This window comes from Austrofundulus limnaeus, unplaced genomic scaffold (genome assembly GCF_001266775.1).
Source record: "Austrofundulus limnaeus strain Quisiro unplaced genomic scaffold, Austrofundulus_limnaeus-1.0 Scaffold106, whole genome shotgun sequence".
NCBI classification, from domain to species: Eukaryota; Metazoa; Chordata; class Actinopteri; order Cyprinodontiformes; family Rivulidae; genus Austrofundulus; species Austrofundulus limnaeus.
The window spans coordinates 14,281-32,524 of NW_013952508.1; the positions used below are offsets into that span (position 1 = coordinate 14,281).

General features: G+C 41.1%; 1 protein-coding gene across 4 annotated transcripts in view; it reads right to left on the minus strand.

The window, feature by feature from the left end:
- ppp1r12a (protein phosphatase 1, regulatory subunit 12A) overlaps window positions 1-18,244 on the minus strand; it is a gene marked incomplete at its 3' end in the record, with an annotated part of 54,971 nt that overhangs the window by 9,959 nt on the left and 26,768 nt on the right. Inside the window, 22 exon segments of one of the 4 annotated variants that reach the window (XM_014013783.1) lie at window positions 105-209; window positions 350-467; window positions 547-563; window positions 1,417-1,482; window positions 1,602-1,723; window positions 2,240-2,414; window positions 3,891-4,070; window positions 4,181-4,271; window positions 5,526-5,684; window positions 5,780-5,965; window positions 7,802-7,954; window positions 9,638-9,751; window positions 10,015-10,106; window positions 10,192-10,428; window positions 13,106-13,213; window positions 14,167-14,288; window positions 14,388-14,548; window positions 14,625-14,716; window positions 14,829-14,903; window positions 14,987-15,131; window positions 15,515-15,674; window positions 17,156-17,315. In XM_014013783.1, coding sequence (XP_013869237.1) covers window positions 105-209; window positions 350-467; window positions 547-563; window positions 1,417-1,482; window positions 1,602-1,723; window positions 2,240-2,414; window positions 3,891-4,070; window positions 4,181-4,271; window positions 5,526-5,684; window positions 5,780-5,965; window positions 7,802-7,954; window positions 9,638-9,751; window positions 10,015-10,106; window positions 10,192-10,428; window positions 13,106-13,213; window positions 14,167-14,288; window positions 14,388-14,548; window positions 14,625-14,716; window positions 14,829-14,903; window positions 14,987-15,131; window positions 15,515-15,633 — 2,637 coding nt within the window. 4 annotated transcript variants of the gene reach the window in all.

Consider the following 18,244-nt stretch of genomic DNA (forward strand, 5'->3'; position numbering starts at 1 on the left):
TTATTTTACAGTTAAAATGAATGTTTATCAAATAAAGTCTAATGTTTCAACTAATCGGGGATCCCTTTAAAGAAAAAGCAGAAAGTAACGTAAACTCGACACACCTGTGTGGCCTTCTCTAGTTGTAGCTTCAAGTCTGCCAGCTCCTTGTCTGTGTCACGTAACTGGGCCTTCAATTTCTCGTTTTCGGCTAAGATCTGCTCGTAGAGCTGGGAAAAGATCGTCCCAACGAAAAAAAAAAAGGACAGTGAAGGCACAAATGGTCGTCTTCGTATAAAAACATCTGGTTTTTGACTGCACTTTAGTCTTTGATTATATACTTTATGCTAAGAGCGTAAACGGAGTGTACCTTCTTGTAGTCAGTGGTGTCGTCTCTGTCCAGTCGGCTCGAGTACGGCCTTCGACTCTCACCATAACTACGGCTAAATAGAGCGTCGTTGTGATCTAAAGAGGAAGTGCTCTCATTCCTGCGATGATAAAAAAAACACTTAGTTGTAATAAATCGTTTTGGAAACAGACGAACAGCGTATGGAGGAGGTAACTCACCTGGACAATCTGTCACTCTGTAAGGAAATAAAAACACAACATTAAAGTCAGAAGATTAAAAAAAGGCTTTTCTAATATAGTTCTAAATGCAGATTCAGTGATAAGAAAAGAGGTTAACTGTACTCAAGTAATTTGTTTGTAGATGGCAAAGACCTAAAGAATTTCTTGTATGTTTTCTCCGTCTAAATGCAGAGATAATCGTTTGCTTTGAGTGCTTTGATGCTCCGCCCCCTGGAAGGCTCACAGCTGGTCTGCCTCGTCTCCCTGAAGGCTGTGCTCAAACAACTGTCCTGTCTCTGTTATACTGCACGACACTCCCTTCCAAACAGGAAGTTCATCTGGTGAGCACTGGTTCAACTCTAATGCCCTCTCTGCTTTATGTTACCCCAAGCATAAACAGCATGGATGATATGGTTCTGTGTAGGGTATTATTAGAAGATGCTCTTTTTGGGACTGAAAAATTTGTGACAGTAAAAAAAGAAAGAAAMAAAGACTCAAACTTCTTTTTCTTTGTGTCTGCGTGCTTTAAAAACCTACAGATCTGTGGTTGAGAGCTTATTTGGTTTGTAAGGTCACCAAAGCAACAGACAATCACCGGAAGATGGAAATGGGGGTAACAATAAAAAAATGAAAAGGTAGCAAACAGTGAAAAGAAAACAGACGTGGGAGGGGAGGAAATCCTATCTGTGGATGACTATAGAGCAAATATCACAGACAAAAGGACTTCAATGGCCTTGATGATACGAGACGAGACAATAAGGACAAAAATCGAGGACAAAAACATGAATCAAACCGAAGGCAGCTTTATAAAAAGAGTGGGAACAGTTTGATTTGATRGACAGGCTGTAGTTGGTGCGTGAGCGTAGTTACTTGTGGCTCTCCTTTAGTGCTGCCCTCCTCTGTGTCAGACTGCTGATCAGGGTCATTTTCATCACCCTGGAATTAAAAAAGTAACACAAAACGCTGGTTAGACACATCAAGGATCAGAGCAGATCACCTGGAGCTGCCGGGGGACGTTACAAACGGCTGTCCTCAAAGACTGAACAAATTCTCACATCTGTAGTCCTGACCGGCACCCCGGTGGGACGCCTCTTCTCGCGGGGCCGCCTGCGATCCCGTATGGAGCGAGGCTGAGACTTGTCCTCGCCCTCCTTCTCCTCCTCCTTTTTGTCCGTTTCTGTTCGGAGGACGATCAAGGAGACATGTTAGAAGTTTAAAGATCTAAAGGAACAACAGTTTGTTCTTGTTCTACACTCTGTGACCCATTTTTAACCTCCTGCCCAGCGACAAATTTAACCCCTTTTCGACATCGGTGTGCAAATACCCAAATAATCCGATCAAGAGTTTCGGTTCAGGTGAAATGAGGGACACAACAAGGCCCGATCCTGACAAGTGAACCTGGCCAGAGTTCAGAGCGTGTTTAGTCACAGAACAATGAGGTCAGTGTTTCCTCCAGCTGGGTGAACAAAACGGGCTCTCTGTTTTCCAAGGGAAACTTTGTGGATTTGTGTTCAAAAAGAAGAGGTGGTTCATTTAAAAAAGGCAACCCAATCCCGTTCTGTTTTAACGCTCTTAATCAGCTCYTGGCTCTTTGCCACGCRGACCTGAGGAGTGGGACTCAAACACACATGAAATGCTTGGAGCCGACTCTTAGAAYCATCTCTGCCCGTCACTACTTTTAAAAAGCACCGACCTTTTTCTGTATCTCGAGAGGAGCGGCTGTAGGAGGAGGTGATCCCCGTCAGGCTGTTGGGCCTGTTCAGGGAGCTGGAACTGGAGGACAACGCTGTGCTCGAGTAGGGAGTCGTGGAGGCAGTGCTGACTGTGGAAATGCTCGAGGAGGAGTAGGAAGATGAAGGCCGATAGCGCTAAAGAAGAGAGAGAGAGAAAAAAAATCAATTTAGAGGGACAGCAAATCAAAAAAATTCAGAGTTTTTTTCTTACTGCAGAGCAGGTTTCGACAAATCCTATTGCCCGACTGCCCGGGGRAGGTAAAACCCATTGGCGGGCAGGTGGGTGTGTRCCAATGCCTGCCCGACCGGGCAGGTAAACAATTTTATTTTTTTATGGGCTATTTACTCAAAATATTCTGAAAATAAATGAAGAAATATGGCGTTTTAAAACACATAAAGAGAGAATAAATCGTCAAAATGTCCCCCTCCTGCTGTAGAAAAGTTACATCTTGCCGTCYTGTCACAGGATCACTTCCTCCCACCTTCCTGCTGCACGTCGCACAGAGAGAAGGTTTAACAACTGTAGTTTTTTTCACACCCGTGTTTTCGGAGGTAAAAATGTTTTTTTTTTTATGTATTGTTACCCACAGAGAAGAAAAAAAAATGTGGACGTTCATTCAGTCATAAATCCATCTTGCTAATGTCGGCTTCTGCTCTGAAGATGAGCGGAGCAGCAACAGCGGGTCAGAAGCTCATTGTATGGCAGGCCTATCTGTCATTTATTTGGCTTCACCACACATTCTAGTTATCTAAAATTGTTTTATGACTAAATTAGACATATTAGTTATTTAGGATAAAATAATAAAATGTTTTCTTTTATTATTTTGTTTTATTTAATTTTTTTTAATTTGGAGAGCTTTCCATCTTGAGATTGTTTGTTGAAGTTGATTTTTGAAAATAAGGGGCAAATATGATAAAAAGTTTTTTTACTTCACTCTGCACCCTTTTACTTCAGGGTATGATTTCCTTTGTTTTTTTAATGCTGTACATAGATGGTTTTGTTTTTATGAATGAAAGAAAGAAACAAATAAAGAGACATCTATTAATATATTTTGACAATTCAAAATACCTATTTAAGATATCTCTAATTATATTCTGACTTGTATAAATAACATTAGATTTATCTTCATGTTGTTTGGAGACTCCAGTTAAAGATATCTTAAATGTATCTTTGGATATGAGATTCACTATATGAGATTTAATTAATGCAAATTTCAGACTTTTTCATGTTCTGTAAATTGTTTTAAAACAAAGCTGCTGCTGTTGATCATTCTGTTTTCATAAACCCCACCCCCAAGGCCAATACTATAGGGAAACACTTTTTTGAAGATGTTCTTGATAAAACAATTGACTGTTAGTAACTCAGTCTAAAATGTTTGCATCTGTTTAATCAGATGTCATATATTATATACATACCTCTGTATAACCATGTTAATATTTTTGCAGTACAAAGTACAGTATACATTTTTCTTATTTTATCAAAATTTGAACATTTTTGTTTCGGGCAGGTAACTTTTCATGTCGGGCAGGTAGCATTTGTTGTCACCAGCCCGACAGGGCAGGTAAAAAAATAAAATCTTGTCGAACCCTGTTGCAAAGCGATAAAAGTACCTCTTCATAACTCCGGTACTTCGATCGGTAATCGTCCTCCTTTGTCTCAGTTTCCTTCTTCTCCTCTAGCTTCTCCTTGTCCTGCTTCTCTTTCTCTTCCTTCTCCTCCTCGCGGGTCTTTGGGGTGCGACCCCTGCCAATCGTCTTTTCAGCCTCTTGRAGGTCAGTTAGCGTCACACCCTAGGAGAACCAAACAATTTCCCACTATAAAAACCAACATTACCTGTAGCCTTAGACCCACTGCCCTACTTTTAGAAGCTCATCACAGACTCATCTAAAACTGAACCAACCTGTGTGGACCTCCTCGACTGTCGAGCTTGTCTGGATCGAGCTTTCCTCTGAGACTCCGACTCCTCGTCCCGCACCGGCGTCAGGTACGACCTGATGGASAGGTGCACAAAAACACACAAAGATTCACCCCCACAAAAAGAYAACAAAAAAAAGTCTTTCAACAAAACTAATCTTCAGCATTAAAGACTAGAGTTGCCCGATATCTTGTTTGAGCATCGTCATCGCGATGTGTGTACACCATAAATCCTTGCAGTAATTGGTCACATGTTACGACTTTTATTTTGAAAACTAAACAATTTTAATTTGGTTGCGAAACTTCTGGGACAATAATGGTAATGTTTTTTAGTGAAGTGAATTCTCGCGTATTGGAGGAAGACGAGGATTGTGTTGAAAATGAGGAAAAGAGGTGAAACATGGTTAGCATGAATGCTAACATTAACACGTAACGGAAACAGAAACTAAGCTCGACGCAGTTAGTTGGTAAAAAAAAATATTCAAGTTTGACACATGACAAAAGGAAACGGGAGTCAGATCTGAGCACAATAAACGATAACTAGAGTGACTCAACTACAGAAAAAAACATACTTGTAACACAGAAAAAAACAGCTAAGATCAGTGCAGGTTTGTCGTCAACAAGAGGACATTACAAATTTAAGGATTCTTCAAGTCAACTGTTGAAAATTCCTGTATTTTTTCATAATGCAATATACAGTATATAGCAGAGTTAATTTTTTTTTCAGCCAGACAAAAACTATTAAACTTTGTCTTATATGCTTTAACTTTTAACATGTACTTCCACAGGACACTAAAGTGCACCATGTTAGCTTGAAACTTAATCATGACCGACAGAATAAGAAAAAAATTTCAAAAAAAGAAGACACATGACTGTTTGTTCAGGCTGCAGCGTGCTTCTGTTGGCCACACAGAAGTATGAACTCTTTCAGAGAGCAGAACTTTGGCCTTGAACGAAACGTGCTACTTCTGCCCACCTTCCTTATTTGGCGAAGTTGCCGGAGCGGCCGGGGCTCTTAAAGCACCCTGCCCTACTCCCACCGTGACAGGTGGCTTATTTCAGCGCTGCTGCACAGAGAAATAGGCTCGATCCCACTTCAGACACACACACACACACACACACCCTCTCCCCTCGCTTTGCATGTGATCCTTTCTGCACTGACAAGACACGCGCCTGGTTTCAAATTGAGAAAAAGTATCTGGATTACCGTTTGACTGATCTGAAGCCCTTTAGAGCCCATTTTTCTATTCGGTTTTAAAGCTGTAGAAATCATTCAAAATAAAGTGAGCAGAGCTCAAAACTAATAGGAGGGAAATGTATTTGTTTCCAACCTGCGTCGTTCTGACCCAGTGCCAGTGCCAGTGGTAGATACAGCTGTGTTGGTGGTAGTGGTAGATGTGGTGGTCATGGTAGAACCAGTGTTTATAGTGGGAATGACTGCAGCAGACTCTCTCTCCTTCTCCTTCTCTGCACTCTCCTCTGACCAGTACCTGTTAATTTACACATTTTAAATACAAACTGCTAACTGACCCAGCTACATAACATAAGCTACAGTTTACAGACAAACAGCGTGTAAGACATTTACCTGCTGGTGAGACTGGTGGAGCTAGTTCGAGTGGAAGAGGAGCCCAGGCTGGAGAGCAGGCCGCGGTGGCCTGTGGGCGAGGTAACAGACGAGGAGGTGGTGGTGGTGGTTGTCGAGGCGGAGGTGGAGGTGGAGGAGGAGGTGGTGGAGGAACTCAAGTCTTCGTGTCTTCTGCCAAAAGAGCTGCTGTAGAACGGAAAAAAGGAAAAAAGGAAAGAAAGAGTTACATTTCAGATGCAGCAAAATGAAAAGGCAGTGATGGTACAAAATGTGATTCTGTGAGCCTTTTTTCCACCCCAAAAACTTTAAACTACAACAGAGAAYGATTCAGTTCATTTGGAAATATTTATGTATTTTGAATAATTGTTGAACCAAGGGCTGGGAGATAAAACAATAACGCTAAATATTAGGGGTGCAACGATACAAGAAATTCACGGTTAGGTTCTATACTTTAGTCTCACGGTTTGAAATTTTTTCGATACAAAAAAGAGAAATGTCCATGCCCCTTTTAACTTGTAATTTATTTATATTAATTATGAACATTTGTTTAACCTCAAAAGTACAGTTTTTAAATTCAATGTTGCTGAAACAGCAAGTTTCTCCGTGGACCTGCGCTCAAAAATGCAACCTAGGTTGAGTAGTCGAACACAGATCCACTGATCCTTCAACACATGTCATCTTCAGAAGACAAGATGATAAATTAAAATTTTAAAATCTGTATTGTTCGATACGGGTACATGTATTGTTGCACCCCTACTAAATATGGTGATAGACGTGATCGATATAATAGAAAATACGCCCAATCCAGAACCGCACAGCATTCTGGGGGATGTAGTCAGAGGAAAGGCTCGAGCTCTTACAGCCCAGCTAAGCAAGGTTGACGTCATCAACCAACTCACTCTTTTGTTGAGTAACGTGCGCAGTAGTTTCACGTTTCACCACCGTGACTCATAATCCTAGCCTGGTTAAAACCAGACCTTTGTCCTTCACTTTGCTTCGTATGAGGGTCTGGACTCTCGGCTATAGAGAAGTGATTCTTGCTGGAGGCGTGGCCTCTGCTGAAATGTTTGTAGCCAGCTCCATTGTGACGGAGGCTAAGCTAAGAAGCTAACCGGAATTTGCGTGCACTGTAAACAATCCTACTGAGAGGTGAGAAGTACCGAGCCGAACGAGACGACTGTAAATGAGAGCTGCTGCTTTGTCAGACAAATTTATTTTAATTTGGAAGCCTTATCAACACAGACTGGCTTCATTCACTTCCTCCACTGCCGTATGCTAAATAGGAGACACTGCGCAGAAAATCAACATCGTTCAAAACTCCGCCTTCTGTTCTCTGATTGGCCTGAATGAAATGCTCCCGAAGAAATTCTTCTCTGTGGGAGAAATCCCAGACAGAGCAGTGAAGGGAAACTAGAATTGAGCGGAAGGCAAGTGCCAAGCTACATAAGTGCTTCAAAATAAAAAAGAACAACAAGGAGAGGAAGGAGAAAATGAGGCAACAGCCCGAGATGAAATTATGAATAAAAAAGGAAAGGTCACGTCATCAGTTTGGCAGTATTAATCAGCCTTTTTTCTCCTGGTCCTTATTTCAATTGGGTAAAACGAAAAACTCATAATTATCGATGTTAACTAATATGAAACACTTTCATCTCAAACATGTATACATCGCCCAGTCCTATTTGAACCCCAACAAATCTGGAGTTTTACTTTAAGACAGGCCTTGTCCACACGAAAACACAATTTTTCCCAAAACTCCTTTTTTGTCAATTATAAAAACATTTACACACACACCAAAATTGACCCAAACTGCTGTAGTAGCAACGGTGTGTGCCAGTTCTGTTGGTGTTCCTGGAAACATTGCCATAAAAAAAACATTTCTTTACTACTTCATAAAGCATTTGACTAAAAACCAACCACCGTTTGAAATATTTACTCAGACACAACACGAACGCCCAACAGAGCAGAGGTGTGGACGGAGAGGACAGCCAGGTGTAGAGACAGCGGGAGGACGGGGGGGTGTACCTGCGGTAAATGCTGTAAGACTGGTAGTGGGAGGTGGGTGGCTGCCAGGGTTTAGTATTATAGGTGTTAGGGTCCAAGCTGGAGGTTGATGAAGACTTGGCCGGCACGTCCCGCGTGCTGCCGCTCCGCCCCAGCGCTAGCGTATGGGACGTGCTAGCGTGTTGGCAGGCAGGTGGGCGAGAGAGGCATGTTAGCAGTGGAGGTGCACACAAAAACACACACACATATATATAGAAAACAACACAAATATACACAGCTATAAAGCTTCGACACAACATTGATGTGCTCATGGCATATGGAGTAGCTACATATTTACATTTCATCCTCAGAGTTTAAATTCAATCAGAAGTTGATGTTGATTACAATGTGGTTAATTTAGTTTTTGGGTAGTGAAGTACTTCAAATTTCTAAAGTACTCGACAAAAATTATAAATTGGCTATGTCTTTAGATTTTACTGCAAAGAAGCCAAAATTTCTTATAATCTCTCCAAGTGGCCTTGAGCTTTAGTTTTTCAGAGTCTTTAAAGTTTGTCTTTACATCATTTTATCAGTTTTTTAATCTGTCCTTTACGCAACTATTACTAAATTATTTTACGTAATGCTGAATCASCATTCACACCATTGTTATCGTGTTTTTGGTTTCTCCTGTACATATTTTTCCATTAAAACTACTTCAAGAAAATTTGTGCTACTCATAATTACTCATATCAAAATAATACGTTTGATTAGGAAAAANGTACATATTTTTCCATTAAAACTACTTCAAGAAAATTTGTGCTACTCATAATTACTCATATCAAAATAATACGTTTGATTAGGAAAAACGTATATAAATTTAATTATTTTACTTTATTAAAAATAAAGAAAAAAATTCCCCCAAAAAAATGCATCAATAAATCTTTAGTTGTCCGTTTTCCTTCTTTTGCTTTAAGCTAGTCTTTTTTATATACTTTTAGTCTTTAGCTTCTTTTACTATAGCGAGCCTTTTGATACATTTAGCCGCCCTCTTGGCAACCTGAACCTTTATCCATCATTGTCCAATTTTATCTTAATCTAAAATTATTTATGAAACTAACAAGGTGATATTGAATAACTGCGTTAAAACTCTTTTTGAATTGGAGCTGAAAGTATGAGTGTTGAAAAATGATACATCTCTGCAGGTTACAAAGTGCCATAAAAGAATTTAAAACAGCTTCGTAGCCAAGTTGTCGGTTAACAGATTAGTTTGTTTGATCTCTTAGGTGGCCTAACAACTAAGATGAATCCCTCTGAATTATACAAGGACTGCGTTGAAAATGAGTAAAATGTCTGAAAAGCTACCTCTCAAGACCACTTCATATGTCATGGAAACGTTCTTAAAGAAAGAAATTCATAAATCTTTCTCAGAGTACTGGAGATTTCAGCCTTTTTTTGCTGACAAGATCAAAAGTCAAGCCAAGAAGAAAAGTTCCCAAGCAGCTTGAACAACATATAAACTAGGGTGTTTTCATTACGTGGCTTGAAGCCAGTGTGATTACACTTCACAGGACTACAACACAAATCCATGTTTAGGCTTTGTGCCACAAACAACCCTAGAAATACGATTTATCTGCTTTGAAAGGCAGCATTTGGACTCGTTAAAATTTCTGAGTGATGCATTTTGAACCCAGCAGCCTGACAGGACAGGTACAGTCATGCAACACGCTCTGTGACAGTGACAAAGCTTTCCCAGTAGCTAATGCAAACCGAAGCATGTGCAGAAGTGTCTGACTAACTAAGCAGCTACGTTGGGATCAAAATGGACGAGATCTGAGGAGTGGAAGTTTGACTGAGCTGCAGTCGGGTGGGGGGGCTAACCTGCGCTGGTAGCTGGGGGTTCTGTTGGTAAGGGAGCTTCCGTCGCTGTTCTTCAGGTCGTCGTCCCAGCGCCGCCGGGTGTAGGAGCCGCTACGTTTCAGAGCAGTAGAGTCCCTGGGGATCCACAAACTAGAATAGTACTCTATACCTCTGGTTATAAACACTGACATACAATCTGGGGGTGCATCTTTCATATGGATCTTTTTTTTTTGGGAGCTGCATTATGTTAAACTGTGTTTTATGTTCATGCTTACAGACACATCATGCAGAGCATCATGGCTTTTTTTTTTTTTTTGCCTGTAACAGCCGTGAGCAACAGGAGCCACTCATGTCAATGCATGTTTGCACAGAGCCACTGCTTGGCTCCGGGGTTTCACCTGTTTTCCTTCTCGTCTATATCTGAAGCGCTCGCAAGTCTCCTGGGGATGGTCGGAGCCACGTACGCGAGCCGGGTTTCTTTGTCCTTCTCCTGTAAGACACAAGTTAAATAAGTTGTGTAAATTTACTAGAGTTTGCATGCTTTATCAGAGTTCTGCCAGGTCGAAATAATGGACCTTCTCCTTTTCTTTGTTGTCCAGAGTTGAGGACAGGCGAGGGCTCGACGCCGAGCGCATGACGCCCGCGGTGTCCTTCTCCCTCTGCGCGTCCTTRGTAGCGGTGATCTCGGAGAGCGCCCCGTAACTGCCCGTCTTCCTCAAACCCAGACGCCACGACGCTGGAGACTCGTCCTTCTTCTCCTCCTCCACCACCACCGCCGCCTTCGTCGAGACCTTTCCAGCAGGCGGGGGGACCTGAAAACCAGCACAGGGCAGCAGCTTACAAAAAAAAACTATTTCTATTTACGAGCGTGACGATTGTTAGGTTTGTTTTTAGTTGTCTTGTTAAGACAAACATCAATCGGGTCAAACATTGTTATATTGAGGCTTGGGTGGTAGGACAGTATTTTGGTATACAATCCTGATCAAAATCTTAAGACTAGTCAAAAAAGTGAAAGAATTAGTATTTTGCACTATTGGATCTTAAGAAGGTTCTAAGTAGAGCTTCACAATGTTAAAAGAAGAAATCAGTGCAAGAGACAAGAAATTTTGAGCAGGGAATTTTCTGAAAACTGCATTTACACTCAAACATGATTTTTTCAGCTGATCAAAAGTTTAAGACCATAGTCTTTAAAAGCCAAAAGCTGTGCAAAAATCTGGATTCCATGTCATTTTCTGTCAAGTCTTTACACTGTCAAGACCTCCTGATGGCAAAAGTAAAAAATCTCACTGACTTTGAACGTGGTAGGATTGTTGAGCTGCATAAGCAAGGCCTCTCACAACGTGCCATCMCTGCTGAAGTTGGACACAGTAAGACAGTCATTTTGCATTTTTTAAARGATCCTGAGYGTTATGGAACAAAAAAGTCAAGTGGTAGACCCAAAAAAATTTCACCATCTCTGAGCCGCAGGATCCGACTGGCTGTCCGTCAAGACACGGGACGATCCTCTACCCAAATTAAGGTCATTACTGGTGCTGACTGCAGCCCAATAACCATCAGACGGCATCTGAGAGAGAAGGGCTTCAGGAACAAAAAACGTCTTCAAAGGCCACGTCTTCTTCAACGCCACAAAATTGCCCGTTTGGACTTTGCAAGGGTGCACCAAACATGGGACATTGAAAGGTGGAAGAAAGWTGTCTTCTCTGATGAGAAAAAATTTAACCTTGATGGTCCTGATGGCTTCCAACGTTACTGGCATGACAAGGAGATCCCACCTGAGATGTTTTCTACACGGCACAGTGGTGGGGGCGCCATTATGATTTGGGGTGTGTTTTCCTTCGATGGAACAATGGAGCTTCAGGTTGTGCAGGGCGTCAAACAGCAGCTGGCTGTGTGGAGATGTTGCAGCAGGCATCCCTCATGACTGAGGYRCCTCGTCTGTGTGGTAATGATTGGGTTTTTCAACAGGACAATGCTGCAGTTCACAATGCCCGCCTGACAAAGGAGTTCTTCCYAGAGAATAACATAACTCTTTTGGACCATCCTGCATGTTCCCCGGATCTAAACCCAACTGAGAACATTTGGGGATGGATGGCAAGGGAAGRTTACAAAAATGGACATCAGTTCCAGARAGTGGATGCCCTTCGTGAAGCCATCTTCAACACTTMGAGCAARGTTCCCACTAGRCTCCTGGAAACACTGGCATCAAGCATGCCTAAACCATTGTTTGAAGTCATCAACAAGAATGGTGGAGCTACTCATTACCGAGTCCTTTTTTTGACACTTTGATTTCTGTTTTGGGGGGTTTTCGGGGTTGTTTATTTTTTTGAGCTATGGTCTTAAACTTTTGATCAGCTGAAAACATCATGTTTGAGTGTAAATGCAGTTTTCAGAAAATTCCCTGTTCAAAAGTTCTTGTCTCTTGCACTGATTTCTTCTTTTAARYTTGTGAAGCTCRACTTAGAACCTTCTTAAGATCCAATAGTGCAAAATGCAAATTCTTGCACTTTTTTGACTGGTCTTAAGATTTTGATCAGGAGTGTACCGCTGTATTAAAATATGGTGATGTATTTAAAAAATGAAACACGTGAGGTGATGCGCCAAATTTCTCTCTTTTTTTTACTCTACGTAAATTTCGTAAGCCGAGATGTGAGGTCTGGCTTAAAGTGTCGACGCCCTCCTCCAAAATCCGACCTAAAAGCCTGGTAGTTGGACATATTTGATCTGTTCTCAGCTTGAGTGACAGCAACATGTCAGAGCAGCTCACAAGCTTCTACGTTCTGTTAATTATTCATTACTCAACACGCCACAAATACTTACCCCCAGTAATACTGTGTTTTGTTAAGTTTATATGGTGGTAAAAAACAATTACTAATACTGCCCAACCCTAGTCATATTCTTCATCAAGTCAACTCAAAAGTTTTAGAGAAGGCCTGACCGCAGATACGTTTTCAACGACTGTCAGAAGATGAAAAAGCAACTTAAAAACACAGAAGTCACACAAACACAACGTAGAAACCAAATTKGCTGTGCATTTATTGAATACAAGTGAAAACAGCACCATGACATGTTTATGAGCGACGGGGAGGTTCAATCACTTAATGGTGGCTTTTTCCACTGGGGTGTTAAGCTTTTCTGTGTCGCACAAACTATGATTAAATGCAGCTAAGTTACTACTGCTTACTTTTGAAGAAGGCCAACGACCATTTTGTTTAGCAATTCGAAATCTGATTGAAAGCTGGAAATGATTAATGAACAATACAGCATCAGCTAATGTGAGCTCGACTCTAAGCAGGTCCACAGCTGCAAACTCCTGAACCAATCCCAGTTTAGTGCTGCACAGKGCTCAAAAAGCAGTCCAACCCAATCAAGTGGAAAAACCCTGAATCACCTGGACCAGGCGGGGGTGGTTTTGGGGGGGGTTAGTGTTTTGTAAGTGCAAAAGTGCATGTAGGAATGAAACGAACGTTCTGGTGCACACCAATGCCTCACCATAAGCTTTTTGGGCACAAGAGAAATGCCAGTTTTGCGCAAACCTTGACGCCACAACGCAGGACASCCTGGCTCCGCCAAAGGCATGAGTGGTGTAATATAATCAAACTAAAGCCAACCAAAACAAAGAGCCCAGGATGAAGGGGGGGGAAAAAAGATACGGAAAGGGAGGAAGACAAAAGGATGAAAAAGAAAAAAAAGACAGATCAAGACAGAAGCAAGAAGCAACAGAAACACTTTAAGCGTCAGGACGAGCATTTCAAAGCCTAGTTCGACCACACAGCGCCAAACATGGGCCACTATTAATATTAGCTGAAACATGGGCCAAATGCAAKTGTTCATGTTTTGTACACTACTAAATAAATGAGGTGTGTGAGCACCAGGCTTTAAACAACATTAGGACGTTGCGAGAAAAGAAGCGGCAAAAAAGTCACCAATTAAATTTGAGGAGACTTCTGTTATGAAAGAAAAAAATTACAGCCGTGTAAAACATTTTATAATTGCTTCCACTATCATGAGGTGGGATTAGCAATTATTTCCAACTACTGGAACAAAAAGAGGACATGTCCTTGATGAACTTTACCATCTCGTCGTTTCTGTTTTTGCCACCAGAGGGCAGCAAACCCAAAAGTGATCTTTTTTTTTAATTCTGAATTTCACATAATTCACCTGCCTACGTCTAATTTTTTATTTATTTTTTTATTTTTTGTTATCCATTAGTCAAGAATTCCCCACTAATTAAACCCATTGTTTATAATCTTCATTTTCTGTGATGACTTGAATATGAACTTTAATCTAATTCGTATTAACCCTGCTTTCCAGGGATACAATAAATGGAAGATTGTATTTTTTTACTGACTTGTTAAATGAATTATAACTAGGTTGGTAAAAAATAAAAACAAGGTTTAAGGGCTCAGCCTTTACAAGACATGGAAGTTACATCATGCCTGTGCAGCAGCTGTAAAAGTCCTAAAATACTTTTTAAGGCTGATTCTTGCAACTGAATGTGTTATTTTATGTCCAAAGAGGACAAGATAACAGAGCAGGTTGCCAAATCATACCTTCTTAACTGGTGAAGTGGGAGTGGTCACCTGGTTGGTTGGGCTAGTTGGAGATGAAACGCTGACTGTGGMTGGGGTGGGGGTCGTGCTGCTGCTCACCGCTGGAGTGGGCTTGGTTTTTTCTGGAGGAGGCGACACAAATATCAGCGTTGTTGTTCTTTAAATGACCAGATGATTTAAATTGGATAACAAAAGTTAAAGTGCAGTTAAAAGAGGAGTACCAGCTTCAGTCTCGGACTCGGAATCCTCCTCCTCCTCCTCGTCTTCACTCGAGCAGCTCGATTCGTCCTTCTTCCCCTCCTCTTCTTCATCCACTTTCTCCGGCTCCAGAGTCTCGATGCGTGGAGTGGTTTTCTCGGGCTCCAGAAGCAGTGTTTCTTTGCTGAGGCACAGGTGAGCGAAGAATATGAGGTTGTTGCTTTAGGGTGCGAGAAAACTACCAATTTTAAGCGTTTTACCTCTTGAGAGATTGTTGTGATTGGTTGTTGTCTCCTGTGGTTGTCGTTTCAATCAAAGGAGATTTCTTAACGTCTTTCTTCTCGCTCATCAGCTGAAATAGAAACAGAAAATAAAACCTGTAAGAGACCTGGAAGCAAATTGAAATATCGCAGAAGCTCAACTAGGCTGATAGAATGGATCGTCCAATCAGGATTCAGACTCACCAGGTTTTGCTTCTTTTGTAGCTCTTCTAAATATCCCAGAACATCTTCATCAGCTACGTCAAAAGCAGTCTGGCCCTGAGGAAAAAAATGTTAAATGAAAGTTATAATAACTGCATCGCACTTCCTGAGAGGTTTTCCTCATTCTTCTAGTTACTCACCATTTTATTAACAAGGTCCATGTCACATAGATTCTCCACGAGTATCCTACACGCCTCCTCTTTGCCCCAGTGTGCTGCTGCATGTAGAGGAGTCCAGCCATCATTGTCTTTAATATTTACATCATACCCTGCTTGGATTAAAAGCCTGCAGAATGAGAGGAATAGGAAGAAAATAGTTTTCAGAGACACTAGAAACTTGGGTTAGCTTAGCAAAAATATTGACACGTAACGTGAAAATCTAAGTCACTTAGAAAAGCTGGATGTGACACTACAGGTTGCTGTAATGAGGCTAACACTGAGTTCTCTAACAGCCATGGTAAARACCATAGATCTGAAAAGAATCCACGGCAGCAGAAGTTGTTGGCTGGCTGCCCAGAAAAGACAAACCGGCTACAAAAGTCCCTGCGCTCGAGCCACAGAAACAACGTCACAACAATGCAACGTGACAAGACGCGCAGACAAAAAAGATAAATCTGGTAACAGGAGGAACAAAAATAAACTAATGGTGAAATCCAGATCGCAGCTTACTTTAAAACCTCCACGTATCCTTTCGCAGCAGCTACGTGAAGCGCCGTTCCTCCGGATTTCGCATGCCGAGTGTCCTGGATTTGGCCGCTATTGAGCCACTGCCGAGCGTCCCTCAGCATGATCCGCTCCTCTTCTTTTCGGGCCGCCTCGATGTCCAAGCCTGAAGACAAGAGACAAACAATATTATAAACCTTTCAAAATAAAGGCCCGTGGGCCAAAGACGGCACTTGGGTGACTTCTGTCTGGCCCACCAGTAAGGCCCCATAATGAATGATTAAATCAAAATACTGGCTGACCATAAACTACATCTACCATAATGCAAGTCGATTATTTAATCTGCAAAATGACGTCATCCTAACAATTTGTGGAGGTAGGGCTGCCACGATTAGTTGATTAGTCGACGACTAATCGATTATTAAAATAATAGATGACTAATTTAATAATTGATTAATCGTTTTCTCTTTTTTTTGTTGTTTTTTACTTTGTTTTTCTCRCCAAACTGCTTTGACACCTTCCACTGCCACATCTYCCTTTCTGTCCTTGACACWCATGCACAGTAGTGGTAACTGGGGTAGGCCGTGGACGTCACAAGACATTATACAGACAGGCTCTGGTATCATGGCTACCGGACAACGGAGCTCAAAAGTGTAGGATCATTTTAAGAAAATGAAAGAGAAACCTGTGTAATATCTACAGAGCAGAACTTTCCTTCCACAGCTATTATTTTTAGTTAGCGTATAGCTAAAATCTAACCATGGTTATATAATAGCAGCTGCTGTCTGGCGCAATAAGCTGTATGTTTTATAGTCAATTAACATATGATCTGATTAGTCGACTAATCGAAAAAAATAATCCGTGATTAATCGATTATTAAAATAATCGTTTGTGGTAGCCCTAAGCGGAGGTGCACAGGATTCAAAAGTAAACTGAATAGCTGAATAAATATATTTTATATAGAAAGCAAATTTCAATATTTATGCTTCAAAACTTGTTTTGGATCATCAAACTTTAAGGCATAATTTTATCTAGGACTTGTTAAAGTAAGCCAACTATAGCATTGGCTTTAATATTAGCTTAATATACATATATTTAAAAAAACTGTTCAGTAGATACTTTAATAATTATTTTCTCCTGTAATGGAAGCACTATTGTTCTTGCTGATCCAGATACAKAAGAGCGTGCACTAACAGAAAGGTTTTATTGTTTATCAGCTTTGAGCAGAGCCAACAGTGTGACTTTGACTGGTGTGCATACCAGAAAGATGTCTCACCTCGCTTTATTTACAGTTTGTCAGGTGATGTCAGCCCCGTTTTGTAGTCTATTCCTCAAACAAACCACAGATGCAACTCTGAAACCACAGAACTTCCTCACATAACTAAACCCCTGCTCCAAGCACCCCAGTAATGCTCTGTGTGTTACATGCTGGAGTCAGGCGCTACAGAGAAACAGATTATTATAGCACTTTTTCTAAATACTACCTTTTGTTTAGCACTTGTTTTACTTTAAAGAAGCACATGTTCTGCTAAATTAACAACGCAATATCTGCACCAAACACACACTACTTAGCTCGTTTATGGGTCATTATGTCAGAGCTATACAAACAGGCCTGTATTGTTAAAATGACACCTGGTTGGTACTCACTGCTGCACGACTCACTGGCTTTTTTCACTTAATGTTGACAGCTCTGAGTCGAAACAATAATTTAAAAAAATGACGATGCAAATTAACAAAATCCTCCACAGTGTGTAAACCAAAACACGCAGTTTGTTGAAGAAGACCAGCCTCTCCCGTCACTTTGCAGTTTCAGAACCTCAAACAAGTCGATCTCAACCTCATTCCTGTTGACCACTTCCTAACAAGTTTAGCTCTGAGTGTTTTATCTCTGAGAGGAGAAAAATCGAACCACAAACACACAAGTGTTACACAACAGTTTGTTGCATAATGCTGCCTACCTCTGACATGATGAAATGAGCAGCTGCCCTCAGGCCAGGATGAAAGCAAACTCCCTCTGCAGGGGAGCTTCATCATGAAAGAAGTTTTTACTATTTTGTACAAATAGAAAATGAAATGCTGTAACACATTTGTCAATCTGGCTCACTGTTTAACCCCCCCCCCCCGCTTATTTTAAATAAACGTGTGAAGTGAACACAACCTTAGCATCTAGTCTTAGCTAGCCTTTTGTCAAATAGCTTAGCTAGCCTATTGTCACCAAACCTTTCTTAGCTAGCTATTTGCCACTAAACCTCTCTTAGCTAGCCATTTGCCACAAGGGCTGCCACAAACGATTATTTTAATAATCGATTAATCACCGATTATTTYTTCGATTAGTCGACTAATCGGATCATACGTTAATTGAATATAAAACATACAGCTTATCACGTCAGAATGCAGATGCTATTATATAACCATTAGATTTTAGCTATACGCTAACTAAAAATAATTGCTGTGGAAGGWAAGTTCTGCTCTGTAGATATTGCACTGGTTTCTCTTTTCTTTTCTTAAAATGATCCCACACTTTTGAGCTCCGTTGCTGGGTAGCCATGATCCCAGAGCCTGTCTGTATAATATCTTGTGACATCCACAGCCTACCCCAGTTACCACTACTGTGCATGTGTGTCAAGGACAGAAAGGCAGATGTGGCAGTGGAAGGTGTCAAAGCAGTTTGGAGAGAAAAACAATGGAAGGTGTCAAAGCAGTTTGGAGAGAAAAACAATGGAAGGTGTCAAAGCA